Source organism: Saimiri boliviensis, chromosome 5 (assembly GCF_048565385.1).
Source record: "Saimiri boliviensis isolate mSaiBol1 chromosome 5, mSaiBol1.pri, whole genome shotgun sequence".
Classification (NCBI taxonomy): Eukaryota; Metazoa; Chordata; class Mammalia; order Primates; family Cebidae; genus Saimiri; species Saimiri boliviensis.
Genome location: NC_133453.1, coordinates 39,247,730 through 39,262,821, shown reverse-complemented (window position 1 = coordinate 39,262,821; position 15,092 = coordinate 39,247,730). Strand labels below are relative to the sequence as shown.

The following is a 15,092-nucleotide window of genomic DNA, read 5'->3' as shown; positions in this document are numbered from 1 at the left end:
GGGAAATGTGAACACAGACACACAAGGAAAAGTGTGAAGATGGAGGCAGAGATTGGCGTAATGCTGCCACAAGTCAAAGAATGCCAAGGACTGTCAACAACCATAAGAATCTAGAAGAAACAAGGAAGGGTTCTTTTCTAGAGACTTCAGAGGGAACACAGTCCACAGACAACTTGATTTTGGACTTCTAACCTCAAGAACTGTGAAAAAATAAACTGCTGTTTTCCATTGCTCAGTTTGTGGTAATTTGTTATGGGAACCCTAAGAAATTAACACAGTATATTTTACAAAAATGGGATCTTCCAATATCTACTATTTTATAACCTTTGTTTTTTTATTTAATAATATATAACTGATGATTATCTGTTCTACGCGCCCATAAACAAAACATGAGTGCACCCATTTCCCATCAGTATTGGATTTTACAATTTGAAAAAAGCACTGCCAATCTGATAGGCCAAAAAATAGTATAGTATTTTATTTACCTTGTGAACTGCCTGGGACATAGAAAGACTGAACAAACGTTAGCTGTTGTTTCATTATATTATTGTTAGTACAGAATCTATCATTTCCCCACTAATCTGAAATGTGCATTTCATCATTTACTAGATTTTTCTATGCATTGAGATCTGAACTTTCTGTTTTAGTCCTGCATTTGTAGCCCTCCTCTCATAATCTATACACACACACACACACACACACACACACACACACACACACACATATATATATGATCAAAAGAGAACTGTAAAGTATTCTTGGCGTAAGCCTTGGAGTTATTCTAGTGAAAAATATTTTAAACACAAAAACAAGAAACCACTTATGGGATATGGATGGGAGAAAAAATAAGGGCAGAGAGGTTTTTATCATGTCACCAAAATGACAACTGCTATCACAACCTAACTTTGGTTTCTTCACATACCAAGAGGTAGCCTTGTCTTTTTCTGTCTCCTTTGAACAGGAGCCTCTGGGTGCTCTTTGAGTTCTTTAGTTGATGGCTCACTGTCCTCAGAGGGCCTTCGACCAGCAGTCTGAGCAAGGCCTTCCGAAGAAGCACTGGCTATAGAAAAACAGAGTATAAAAAAACGAGATTACTTGAGCAAAGATCACTGAATCTTAGAAAGATGGAGGAAAAGGTAACTAGAATGTTTCCTATGGAATAACCCCGTCTCTTTGAGAACTAATTGTCCCACAAATCTTTACTTCCTCCTCACCTGTAACTTTGAGCTTTAAGTTGGGAAAAGAAATAACTGAAGGAATAAGAAAGGCTGAGGAAGTAAAAAGAGGGAGCTAAAAAGAAGAGCAAAAGATAGGAGGAGGAGAAATTGCTTCAGAACATTTAGAATTTTCAAAAAGGTGGAAAACATAATAAAAACTGACACCATAGAGTATTCTCTTACTTGTCTGTTGCCTTAAACATTTTCATCAGCCTCTATATAGTAAATGTAAGGCCGGTTGCCTCGCCAGGAGGCCGGTCACACCCACCTCGGCACTCAGCATCCAGCACTCGGCACCTAGCTCTGCTGCATGGCTCCCTTGGAAGGCTCCAGCTAATGCAACCCTGGCCAGCTCTTGCACCGGAAAATCCGCCCAACAATCCGCCAACCAATAGCAGCCCGCCCCGTCTCAATCCCGCTCCCCTGGACCCAATCAGAGAACCCAGCTGTTGCTTGTTCCACCTAGCCATAAAAAACCCCCACCCCAGGAAGTCAGTGCGACTTCTCTGGCCCCTTTCTCCTGACCATAGAACCTCGCCAGGGAGCTGAATAAATTGGCATTTAATTTTCTTATACTGGCCTCAGTTTCCTCATTTTAAGCTCAGCAATAACCCTTACAGTAAAGTCCTTCATTAATAAATTAAAGAATGATAAAATCATCATGGATAATTGTAGTTAACAGGTAATTTATAAATTTCTTCATTTGGTCATTCATTTCAACTTCTTCCCTAATGAAATCTTTTAAAAGAATTTCAGCACATTTTGGCAGATTTGGATTTTACCTGACTGCATTCCCTTCCTTGCTTTTCTTCACAAAAGAAGAAACAGAAATGTGCCGGATATGGTGGCTCATGCCTGTAATCCCAGCACTTTGGCAGGCCGAGGCGGGCAGATTACCTGAGGTCAGAAGTTCAAGACCAGCCTGCCTAACATGGCAAAACCCCATTTCTACTAAAAATACAAAAATTAGCAAGGTGTGGTGGCATGTGCCTGTAGTCCCAGCTACTTGAGGAGGCTAAGGCAGGAAAATTGCTTGAACCCAGGAGGTGGAGGTTGCAGTGACCCGAGATCACACCACTGTACTCCAGCCTGGGCAAAAGAGCAGGATTCTGTCTCAAAAAAAAAGAAAAAAAAGAAATATAGGTATATTAATAAACAAATGAAAAGATGCTTAACCTCACTAGTATTTAGAGAAATGCAAACTAAAGTAAGGTACTTTTTGCCCACTAAATTAACAAAAAAAAAATTTAATAATTAATATTGTCTAATATTGTTAAGGATTTAGACAATGAGACACTCTCAGACTCTACAGGGAGCAAGATAAAAACTAAAGCTTCCTTGAAGGTAATTTAGCAGAGTCTATCATACCAATAATGCACACATCCTTCACCTAGCAATTCCATTGCTAGCAATCCATCCTACAAAAATACCTCTTCCCTACCACCCACTATTATATGCAGAACTGCAATGTTTGCAGTGAAAAATTTGAAATAATCTAAATAACCTAAAAATTGGAAATAGCCTAAATAAATAAAAGAGCAGTGATTATGGTATAATCTTACCATGTAAAACAATGAAGTCACTGTTTAAGAACACAGAGGACTCTGTGTATTAAGAAACAAAGACTGTATGTATGATTCCCTTTATGTTATTTATTTATTTATTTAAAAGGAGCAGCAAACACAGAAACCTTTTAGGAATGTGAGAGGTCACAAGTAAAGAGTGAAGTTAAAAGATCAGTTAAAGATAACTTTGAGGGGCCAGGCGTGGTGGTTTACGCCTATAATCCCAACACTTTGAGAGGCCGAGGCAGGCGACACGAGGTCAGAAGTTCGAGACCACTCTGACCGACATGGTGAAACCTGTCTCTACTAAAAATACAAAAAATTAGCTGGGTATGGTGGCACATGCCTGCCCCAGCTTCTCAGGAAGCTGAGGCAGGAGAAATGCTTGAACCCAGGAGGTGGAGGTTGCAGTGAGCTGAGATTGCGCCATTGCACTCCAGCCTGGGTGACAGAGCAAGACTCCATCTCAAAAAAAAAAAAAAAAAAAAAAAAGAAAGAAAGAAAGATAACCCTGAGGTTTCAAGCCCGAGCGCTGGGAAAATGGCAGGTTCCATTAACATAAAATCATGAGATGTAAACATTTATTCTTAAAGCTGATGATGGATTCTAGATGTGCTGAGTTTAGGGTGACTGATGCAACATCCAGGATTATTAGTAGATGACTAGGACAAAAAGGAGTTCTGCTCATTACTGAAGCTTTAATATTTAAATGACGATGGGGCCATGCCTTCAGACTCATGCTCTAATGTAGAGATATTCTGACTGAAGTAAGATTTAAGAACTCTGTTTCTAAATCCAGTATCCTGTTCAAGGGTCTGGAATCAATCATAGCTTAAAACCATATATGTTGTCTAGGAATAAAAGACAAGAGTCTAAGAATACCATGGAAATAAGAGTTTAGATGGCACCACCTTTTATTCCATGACTGTGTCCAGATACTCGGGCTGCCCACTGCCCTGCACCTCACCACCATCAGGAATACCACTGCTTCAAACTGGCTTTAATTCTATCCTCAAGGAAGTGGTGATTCGGGGCTGCTGGGGCCTTACCTCTCCCTGATCTGGGATGTTTACTATGCCTGAGGTTCTGGGAAAACTTGTGCTCCCACACAACAAAGAGTAACATCTTACCTGGTGTGTTTTTTGTTCTGGGCTTCTTTTTCTTAGGACGACTAAGTGGAATATCATCTATAAAGCAGAAAAAAAGTCAACAGAAAAGGTTGCCTAAAATTCAATGCAGAGAACAGTGGGAACTTTTAGTAGGGAAAAATTTTCCTTCTCTTCCCTGGGCCCAGCAAACTTCTACAGATTAGGGGAAGAAGGCAAAAAATTGAGAAAATCAGACAGAGCCCACAGTGTGGTACCAGTAGCACACAGCCAGTTAGTGATGTTAGAAACTGACACAGAAAGTGGGTGCAACAAAGATTCATCTGATACCCTACATTTCCCAGCCCCCTTGCACATAGGTGTGGTCTATGACTGGTTCTGACCCATAGGCTGTGAGCAGAAGTGATTTGTGTCATTTCAGAGCCAAACATTGAAAGAGCCAGTGAGTAACCTTCCAGCTTTCTCTTCCCTTGTTGTGGTGACTGAGGAAGCCTCATGTTAAGATGGTGGGACCACAGCACAGAAGTAGCCTAGATTGCAGGCCAGGCATAGTGGCTCATGCCTGTAATCCCAGCACTTTGGGAGGCCAAGACAGGCAGATCACTTGAGCTCAGGAGTTCAAGGCAAGCCTGGTCAACATGGCAAAACCCTGTCTCTACTAAAAATACAAAAAGTAGCCAGGCGGGATAGCACGTGCCTGTAATCTCAGCTACTTGGGAGGCTGAGGCAGGAGAATCCCTTGAAACCAGAAGGCAGAGACTGCAATGAGCTGAGATCACACCACTGCACTCCAGGCTGGGTGACAGAGTCTCACTGTCCCAAAAAAAAAAAAAAGAAAAAAAAAAGTGGCCTAGATTTCTGTATCACTAGTAAAAAGGCAGTAAAAGGCAATTGTCCTCAATTTTTGCCACAGCAGACTTTGTATTAATTAGAAATAACCCTGTGTGATATTAAGTCACTGAAATTTGGGGGTTTAAGTATAATATAACCTTGCCTACCCTGACGAAATGAGACAAAGTAAAGTGTAGTCCCTATTACAGAGCTACAAACTAGCCAACAGTTACATGCTGGGTGATCCCACTCAGGGATGAAGTGCTTTCATAATGGTAAGGTCATCCCGTGCTATCTATCAATATTAATTTTTAAATGGTAGTCATGGGAGATTATTATGACAAAAAGATATCGTAGAATTATAAATTATACCATTCAGATTCAATTTTCAGAGAAACAAACCAAGGAATCAAACTAATTTTTGAACACCAAATACTATATTTAGAAAATTTCATAGTGACATTAAAGTAACTCACCTTGACTAACACGTCATGTAACACCGAACAAATTTAATCAGCAGGACAAAGACAAAAAAAAAGAAACAGTTGGAAACCTGTTATTATTCACAATGAAAACTGACTTATTACAAATTTAAAATAAAATTAGCTTCACATAATATCAGCTAGTTTACAAACTAGCTTGTTTATAATTAATAAGCTGTTTAATAACACTGCTAATAAAATAATGCCAATATTTATACATATTCCCTACTGTCTATTAATAAAGTGGATTAAGCAGATTAAGAACTCTTACTTGACACTGATTAAAATCAGCTTAAACTATGAGGAAACTATTCTCACAAACAAAAGATCAGAATTTTGATTTAAAAAAAAAAACTCAGCTTCAAATTAGGTAATATTCTAAGGTTAAAAAAAAAAAAACACTAAAACAGTTAGAATGGGAATGGATCCATTATCTTACCATGTTGATATTCAGGCTTTTAAATATAACATTCAATTATAACTGTTAGTCTTATAATTCAAGGATTTTTCACCTTTAAAATCTTAGGAAAATCCCTAAATTTTTCAGAAGATTTTCCTGAACCATTATAATTTTGCCATGGTACTAGTCAATTTTTCCACTGTCTTCATGTTCCATTGTTAAAGCTCAATGATGAAATTACTATATAATTTGTACCTTGGCACAGGTGGAAGGGCTCGTGGAGGACGCTGTGGGAGGAAAGAAAATGAAATTTGCTTGTAAGTAAAAGCCTTAGAGAATCTTTACTCCACGTATCCCAAATACCATAAAGCTATTCTTTTTTATTTTTTTTCTTTTTGAGATGAATTCCTGCTTTGTTGCCCATGCTGGAGGGCACTGGCACGATCTTGACTCATTGCAACCTCCGCCTCCTGGGTTCAGGCAATTCTCCTCTCCAAGTATCTGGGATTATAGGCACCGGCCACCATGCCTGGCTAATTTTTGTATTTTTAGTAGTGATGAGGTTTCACCATGTTAACCAGGCTGGTCTTGAACTCCTGACCTCAGGTAATCCGCCCAACTCAGCCTCCCAAAGTGCTGGGATTATAGGAGTGAGCCACTGTGCCCAGCCAAAGCTATTCTTTCAAGTCTGTTGTTCAGACATGACAGAAAAATATAATGGATCAGAAATAGGATCTTCAAAATCTCTTGATAATCCTGTTCATCAGTGATACTTGAGAGGTACTGATGAAAAACATGGGCAATTTAAAATTTGTTCTGCCATTCTAAATTTCATATAAAATTCTTTCCTTCCTACATTCCTTTCTATCTCTAGGCCAGGCTCTTTTCCAAGCATTGGGGATACACTAATGAACAAAACAGAGCGAATCCTGCTTTTATGGAACTTACATTCTAGTGGTTGAGTATCGGAAACAATGTTAAAAATATATAATATATAATGTAACACAATTTTTTAAAAGGCCACTTGAAAATACTGGAAAGAAACAGTTTTAGGGCAGAAAGAATGATGGGGGAAACCCTTCTAAATGCTCATTTACATGAGTAAGAAATGTGAAGTTCAGAGAGGATTAGTGTTGAGAAGTGTTTTCAGAATCAAACACTAACAGAAATGCCTAGAAGCCTATTTAATGTTCCAAGTATCTCATGTTGCTTGCAAAAGACATTTATTCAAAATAGTTAAATTTCAGACACTCTTGTAGTTTGTCTCATTTAGCAATCCATTCGTTAGAGCAGGTTAATGCAGATACTACAAGATTAGGACGAGGCAAGCTGCCGTAATACCATCCGGCAGTCAAAATTACATCTGGAAAAGAATGACAGTCACGGGAACGCGCTATTGTTCTAAAGATGCTACCAAACGCGCGACCGACCTAAGGAATCCGTTCACGTCACTGATTTCAAAAGTCCCGCAAAAATGACGTTCCACCCACCCAGAAACCCAACCTTTAATCCTCAAAAGTAGGACGACTCAACTGAAGACTAAAATCCTAGCAGCTAAAACTAGCTAAGGCTCGCTTACCACAGGCTTCTTCCCCATTCTGCGTTTAGCCAGCCCCCGCCGGCCCCCAGGCGCAGGGCCCCCCAGCCGTCTCCGCTCGGCCGCGCGCGCAGGCGCAATGCGTCATCGGGCCGCGCCGCTGGGCTAATTCCCCGCGCGCAGCCCCCCGGGGTGACGTCGGGGTGAGAGGCGCGCTGGGACGTGGACTGGCGGTCCCAAACTAGCCCTGCCGAAAGGGGGACCTCTAAGTCGGGGGTGATGTGCCCAGGAGCAGAGATCCGGCGGCCGGAGCGCTCCAATCACGGTTTTCCCGTGGTTTCCTAAGTAGTCGCCGTGATTTGTTTGCGGGGAGCCGGGAGTGAGAGAAGACCTTGGTTAAAGGACTCCGCAGGCAAACAGCGATCTCTCTTCTGGGCAGCTACAGCCCTCTCCTCCGAGGAGTTTAGGAGAGGCCCAGCTGGAAGCCCCGGAACCCGCCGGACCCCGGGCCGCAGAGAAGTGAAGTGTTGTGGCAACGCGGGCTCAGGTCCCCGGAAACGTCATGGCAGGCCCCTCTCCGACTCCGAGAGTTCGGGTCCCGACCTCGCCTGGGTCCCCGTCCCACTCCTGGAGGGGCGGATGCGCGCACTCCACGAACAAGGCCCTCCGCTAGTGATCCCCAGCTCGCTGGCGCCGCCCTCCCATTCCCCCTGCCTGGGTAGCGGCTGATCCTCCACCTCTCGAGGCCCACGCGCCCCTCGCCGCTCACCCTGTGGCCCTCCTCCAGCCGAGGCCCCGAGTCAGCCCTCATTGTGTTCTCCCCGCGGGGCTCTCCCTGCGCAACCGCCGGCGGTCCAAGCCCTGCTCTCCGCGACGCGGCGACCTGCGGGAAGCCGGGCTTCTTGGCGCTTGGCGAGGCCACCGCCCCCTGAGCCAGATCCCCGCCCGCTGGGTTACACACGAACGCGTTTACTCTCCAGGACCAACAAGTCTTTACGGGCCTGGGTGTGCGGATGTGTATTAATACAGGCAATTCTCACATTTCCTCCAATTGCTTACCCTTCATCCCACAACCGTGTAAATAAAATTTGGAAAAAACTTGTTCTCAACCTTAAAATCAAATCCGACATCACATAAATATCACTACAAACGACTTAATTTGCATCGTTTTGTTTGGTTGGGTGTTGGTTTGTTTTTTTTGTTGTTTTGTTTTGTTTTTTTTTTTTTTTAACATAACTTTAGCAGACAAATACAAATCTTTTTTATTATACTTTTAAGTTCTGGGGTACATGTACAGATCGTGCAGGTTTGTTACATAGGTATACACGTGCCATGGTGGTTTGCTGCACCCATCCCCACCTGCCTTAGGTATTTCTCCTAACGTTAGCCCTCCCCAATCCCCCCACCCCCTGCTATCCCTCACCTAACCCCCCGCCCCACAACAGGCCCCAGTGTGTGATGTTCGCCTCCCTGTGTCCATGTGTTCTCATTGTTCAACACCCACTTATGAGTGAGAATATGTGGTGTTTGGTTTTCTGTTCTTGTGTCAGTTTGCTGAGAATGATGGTTTCCAATTTAATGTCCCTGCAAGGGACATGAACTCATCCTTTTTTATGGCTGCATAGTATTCCATGGTGTATATGTACCACATTTTTTTATCCAGTCTATCTTTGTTGGGCATTTGGGTTGGTTTCAAGTCTTTGCTATTGTGAACAGTGCTGCAATAAACATACGTGTGCATGTGTCTTTATAGTCGAATGTTTTATAATCCTTTGGTTATATACCCAGTAATGGGATTGCTGGGTCAAATGGTATTTCTACACTTTGGGAGGCCGAGGCGGGTGGATCACGAGGTCAAGAGATCGAGACCATCCTGGTCAACATGGTGAAACCCCGTCTCTACTAAAAATACAAAAAATTAGCTGGGCATGGTGGCACGTGCCTGTAATCCCAGCTACTCAGGAGGCTGAGGCAGGAGAATTGCCTGAACCCAGGAGGTGGAGGTTGCGGTGAGCCGAGATCGCGCCATTGCACTCCAGCCTGGGTAACAAGAGCGAAATTCCGTCTCAAAAAAAAAAAAAAAAAAAAAAAAGGTATTTCTATTTCCAGATCCTTGAGGAATCACCACACTGTCTTCCACAATGCTTGAACTAATTTACACTCCCATCGACAGTGTAAAAATGTTCCTATTTCTCCACATCCTCTCCAGCATCTGTTGTCTCCTGATTTTTTAATGATTGCCATTCTAACGCGTGAAATGGTATCTCAATGTGGCTTTGATTTGCATTTCTCTACAAATATTTTGAATTGTGCATTCTGTTTTACAGTTAAAGAGATGGGAAAGATGGAATAATGTTGTAAATAAGGAGAAGAGAATGATGCAGAAGATGAACATATACAGGGACAGGAAAAGCACCTGGAAATCTCAAATCCGGGGGAAGAAAGGGAAACAAGACTTTGTAATGGCATCCTAATCTTGCTGCCAAACAGAGTCTTGTTGCCCTGTACACACAGAAGCCAGTATTATGGCACTGGTTTTTTGAGAAAAGTTTTTATTGTGAATTAACTAACAAGGAGACAGGAGTATAGCTCTAATCTGTCTCCCTGTGCTGGCTTTAAGACAGTATTTTTATTAGAAAAGGTTTAGGGAGTGGATTCTGGGATTAGTAGGTGATTGGTAGAAGGAAATAAGCGGTCTGGAAAATCCTCTGGTGTTCACAGTTATTTCATGTCCCTTTATGGGTTGCATGTGCAAATTTGGAGGAAGTCAGTATGAAACATGGGGGTAGATTCGAGCTGTGACGCCAACAAGCTCATTTTGTACAGACTCCAGGTAGCCATTTGTGTTAGTACTAACCAATTTCAGCCAGTTTTTTTGTTTGGGTTTTTAATCTCACAATGGAAGAAGTTTCAGCATTTTAGCAAGTTGTTTTTTATCTGCCATCCTGCATGCTCAAGAATTTCTGTTAGTCCCTGGTTTCTTCAACTCTGAGACACGGTTTCAATCTTGTGATTTTCTATATATAGGTCTCTAGGACTAATCCATTGTCTTTTTCTAATTTAGGCATGCATGTAGATAGTGGCTGTAAGGAAAATTAGTGTTTGTCACATCTCTGATGAGAATAATTTTTTCCTTGTAGCCTGATTTGTAAATAATGAAGGCAGTGCAGTTTTTTGTAGGTTTTGATGTTAGGTGTAAAAATATGTATATTAAACCTTTCTTGCTGAGTTAGTCAAGTAAGCACTTTTTGTAAAAGATGTTTTCGTAAAACACATTTCATAGAGTAGAATACAATTTCTAAAATTATATATTGCTAATTTTATTTGGGAAAGTTCTTTATTTGAATTTTAAAAGATCATGTGAAATCTGCAAAAGTTTTATACTCAGTGTCTTAACATTATTTGTATTTCTACCACAGCTTCACATGAGGTAAAGGAAAAAAAATTAATAGCCAAATACTGTAGGTAACTACATAACCATACAATAAATTTTTTTTCAAATAAGATTAATAAACTGCTTCACTTTTAAAGTTGTACACATCATAATGGGTCAAATACTGCCATTTTAGATTGCAGCTGGAGATGGCTGTGACAAGGGTACAGTGTTAAAACTCTAGCATCCAATGAGAAGTCTCATTAAGACTCAGTATCTGAGGAAATCCATGTTGCTGGTACCCACTGAGGCTCCTCCTGAGCCTTCTGTATGGCAGACAACAACTGGGCACATGCATCTTGCAAGCTGTCATTCACAATCACATGATCAAAAAATTGACCAAACTGAGTTTCCATTCTTTGGGCTAAATTTTCCATCTCTTGTAGGTCTTCTTCCTTTAGGAAATATAGAAAAATACAGATAGTACAGACTTAGACAAATGGAAAAAATACGGTTTGCTATGCTTTCACATTCTGTTGTGAAACTACAAGCAGGGAGGTCCAATAAATGTCTTCTAAATTACAAAACGTATGTTTCCATCTTTAGTCTTAATGTCTGGTTGATGTTTTGTAAAATTTAGTAATAGTTTGCTGACAGATTGCTTCCCTCAACTTCCCATGTGAATTTATTTTAACTCTTATCTAAACATGAAGCTCTCTAACCATATACAACATAAAACCAAAGAAAATGTACCAGTTTAAATAAAATTTAAACATAAATTTCAAGTGAACATTAATCTGATAGGAATAACATTACTTTAAAGATATAAAATGGCCACTTTCAACATGAGGATGGTATAAGCCCATTATATTATCTATTTCTATTATTGTGAAATGTTCATGTAATGAAGATAATTTGGCCTTCACTTGGCACTAATACACTAAATTCATTGCTGCTATTTTCTTATTAGTTCATGAGAAAATAGTACAATTTGTCACCAATACAGTCTGAAACACAAATACAAAGGCAGGCACCAAAATCCTATGGCTTTACAAAGTGACTATACATAAGATCCAGAAAAAATTTTGTTAATTTGTTAAGACTGTCATAAAAAGAAAAAATTTAAATGCCCATAAGACTCAGCAAATACATTCATGGACTCCACTGTTCACAAGGCAAACTGGAAAATCAGACCTCCATAGTCATTGAAAAAAAATAAGAAAAATAATAAGAGAAAGAATAAAGATACTTGTGGTTGCTTTGGCAGCACATATACTAAAACTGAAACAATGCAGAAATTAACATGGCCCTTGTACAGGGATGACATACAAATTTTTAGGGTATCATTCATATTTTTAGTTTCAGTTTTGCCAGGCAAATAAATTCTGGAGATCTGTTTCACAGCATTGTGAATATACTTAACACTAACTTAATACTAACACTGAACTTACACTTAAAACAGTTAAAATGTTAAGTTTTATGTTTTTACCCCCCTGCAACACACACACACAAAATAAGTGACTATAATATCTTTATCTGGGTAATGGTTATCTGGGTGCATACACACATAAAAATTCATTAAACTGTATACTCCATTTATACACCTTACTGAATATATGTTATGACTCACAATATTTAAAGTGTGTTTAATGTAAAATATGTGTCTCCAGCCGGGCGCGGTGGCTCAAGCCTGTAATCCCATCACTTTGGGAAGCCGAGGCAGGTGGATCACAAGGTCAAGAGATCGAGATCATCCTGGTCAACATGGTGAAACCCCGTCTCTACTAAAAATACAAAAAATTTGCTGGGCATGGTGGCGCGTGCCTGTAATCCCAGCTACTCAGGAGGCTGAGGCAGAATTGCCTGAACCCAGGAGGCGGAGGTTGTGGTGAGCCAAGATCGTGCCATTGCACTCCAGCCTGGGTAACAAGAGCGAAACTCTGTCTCAAGAAAAAAAAAAAAAAATATATATATATATATATATATATATATATATATATATATATATATAATGTCTCCAACTGGAAAAACTCACCTGTTCTAGGATGAGATCACTGATTAATTTTACCTGGCTTGCCCCCTCTATTATTACCATGATCATTAATAAAATTTTTTGTGAGACGCCTCATTTTACAGATGAGATATACTCCCTAGAGCATTTTTAAAGTAAGCTTTTAAGTAAAATCTGTTCAAAATACAAATATCAGGCTTGTATATGCCCAATTTCTGTTTGGCTGTACAAACTATGGCTCAATGATTTTTTTTAAGCTAGTCCAAAAAAAAAAAAAAAAAAGAATATAGAAAAAAGGATAGCAAAGTAGCATTTATTAAACTTTATTTTTATACCTGTAAGTGATGTCTATAAAAAAGGATAAATCATAAGGGCATTACCATTAGAAACAAAAATTACATTCTCTAACACAGGTCCTGTAGAAACAATACAGTTTTTAATTTTTTTATAGATTTTTTTTGGTAAAATAAAATTATAGTAATAATTTTATTGAGGACCTTTTGGGGAGGGGTTTCAAAAAGAAGGAGGAGGACAATGAGATCAGAGTTCCTTGGCCTGGCCCAACACAAATCTCTCTCACTCAGAAGTCACTGAAAGCAATACAGTGATTTTTGACTTGCTCTTACCTTGAACTTCATGTCCACAAAGTAGTCAGTAATAATCTTGGCATTTTTCCGAGATTGTTTCATACACCTCATATTCGATGGCTTTATAAATATGACATAGGGCTTCAGTTCATGGGTTCGAGCCACTTGAATATCCTACACAGAAAAATTAACTGCACATTTATTTTTTGTTTGTTTTGCTTTGAGACATGGTCTTGCTCTGTCACCCAGGCTGGAGTACAGTGGTACAATCATAGTTCACTGTAGCCTCAACCTCCTAGGCTCAAAACGATCCACCCATCTCAGCCTCCTGAGTAGCTGGGACCACAGGCATGTGCCACCATTCCCAGCTATTTTATTTTGTTTTGTTTTTGAGACAGTGTCATTCTGTCACCCAAGCTGGAGTGCAATGGCACCATCTCGGCTCACTGCAACCTCTGCCTTCCAGGTTCAAGCAATTCTCGTGCCTCAGGCTCCCTAGTAGCTGGGATTACAGGCATGTGCCACCATGACCAGCTAATTTTTGTATTTTTAGTAGAGATGGGGTCTCACCGTGTTGGCCAGGCTGATCTCAAACTCCTGACCTCAAGTAATCTGCCTGCCTCAGCCTCCCAAAGTGCTGGGATTACAGACGTGAGCCACCACACCCGGCCCCAGCTAATTTTTTATTTTTTGTAGTGATGGGGTTTCACTGTGTTGCCCAGACTGGTCTCAAACACCTGTCCTCAAGAAATCCTCCCATCTTGGCCTCCCAAAGTGCTGGGATTATAGGCATGAGCCACTGCACCTGACCACTGCACCTAACTTTCTAGAGTCAACATGAAGCTTCTCAAAATTTCTAAGACCAAAAATTAGCAATTATTTTTAGTTAGAATATAGTCTCATGTGCCCCAATTTCTCAATTCTAAAAAACATTTTAATAATTTAGAGATGGGGTTTTATAATAAAAATTAAGGTCAACTCCTGACTCTTATTATGACTAGCTACTGAAATCTTACTAGATGTGTAAGAGTCTATACATGTGAGAAGCTCATGTACTAAGAGTAGGAGTCTATACATTATCTCATATTACAAAGACAAAGACAAACTGTCAAGATGGATGAGCTCTGTTTCACCTTCACTTCCCTTTCCTCTTGCTATTGTCTCACATTGGATACTACTGCCATCTTTTTTCCTCTGATTATCTAGAACACAATGTAAATTTCTAAATGACTAAGAAAACGTGGCTGGGCGCAGTAGCTCACGCCTATAATCTCAGCACTTTGGGAGGCCAAGGCAGGAGGATTGCTTGAGCCTAGGAGTTCTATTGCCAGACCAGCCTGGCAAACATGGTGAAACCCTGTCTCTACTAAAAATACAAAAATTAGCCAGGCATGGTGGCTTGCGCTTGTAGTCCCAGCTACTTGAGAGGCCGAGGAGGTTGCTTGAACTTGCTTGAACCCAGGAGGCGGAGGTTGCAGTGAGCTAAGATTGCGCCACTGCACTCCAGTCTGGACTACAGAGGAGGGCCTTGTCTCAAAAAACAAAACAAACAAACATACACACACACAAAGAAAATATGAAGATCATGAAAATTGGGCCTACGGATTGCATGTTCTTTATCTTACCTTAACTCACTTACGCCTGCTCCATTCTACATGTGGTCTCAGGAAGGTAGCCACAGATATGACAACATAGAAACCTCACCTCCTTGTACAAAGCAACAAGAAGTTACCTTGATGCCTTTGTGATCAAGGTTAAAGCAAGAAAGATACTCGCTTCTCTTCGTGGCCACCCACTCAGTTCTGCTTTTCTGTCTGAGAAGCAAGACTTCTTTCTCAACTAAAAGCAAAATGTTGTCAATTGACATATTGTGTAAAATCTTAGATATAAGAAATGGCTTTATTCTTAAAAGCCTAACAGAATAAATGTCTCAACTATAATCTATAGTATGTGCACACAAAAAATGGATGGCATGCATCCAAT

At 40.5% G+C, this 15,092-nt stretch overlaps 2 protein-coding genes and 1 non-coding gene across 3 annotated transcripts in view; 1 reads left to right on the top strand and 2 right to left on the bottom strand.

Annotated features, from left to right (window-relative positions):
* The window catches only part of TMEM237 (transmembrane protein 237), a 28,923-nt gene extending 20,866 nt beyond the window's left edge, over positions 1-8,057 (bottom strand). The window contains exons 1-5 of the mRNA XM_010336430.3: positions 7,908-8,057; positions 5,857-5,888; positions 5,196-5,200; positions 3,913-3,969; positions 923-1,060 (exon numbers count right to left, since the gene is read on the bottom strand). Coding sequence (XP_010334732.1) covers positions 923-1,060; positions 3,913-3,969; positions 5,196-5,200; positions 5,857-5,888; positions 7,908-7,949 — 274 coding nt within the window. The 5' untranslated portion in view covers positions 7,950-8,057. The remainder of the gene's footprint in view (positions 1-922; positions 1,061-3,912; positions 3,970-5,195; positions 5,201-5,856; positions 5,889-7,907) is intronic.
* Positions 8,058-10,467: 2,410 nt separating this feature from the next.
* The window catches only part of MPP4 (MAGUK p55 scaffold protein 4), a 55,326-nt gene continuing 50,701 nt past the window's right edge, over positions 10,468-15,092 (bottom strand). Inside the window, exons 20-21 of the mRNA XM_003925648.4 lie at positions 13,149-13,283; positions 10,468-10,966 (exon numbers count right to left, since the gene is read on the bottom strand). Coding sequence (XP_003925697.2) covers positions 10,775-10,966; positions 13,149-13,283 — 327 coding nt within the window. The 3' untranslated portion in view covers positions 10,468-10,774. The remainder of the gene's footprint in view (positions 10,967-13,148; positions 13,284-15,092) is intronic.
* Positions 11,767-11,868, top strand: LOC120364435 (U6 spliceosomal RNA). The gene has a single exon (XR_005579694.1). It is a non-coding gene; the product is annotated as a U6 spliceosomal RNA (small nuclear RNA).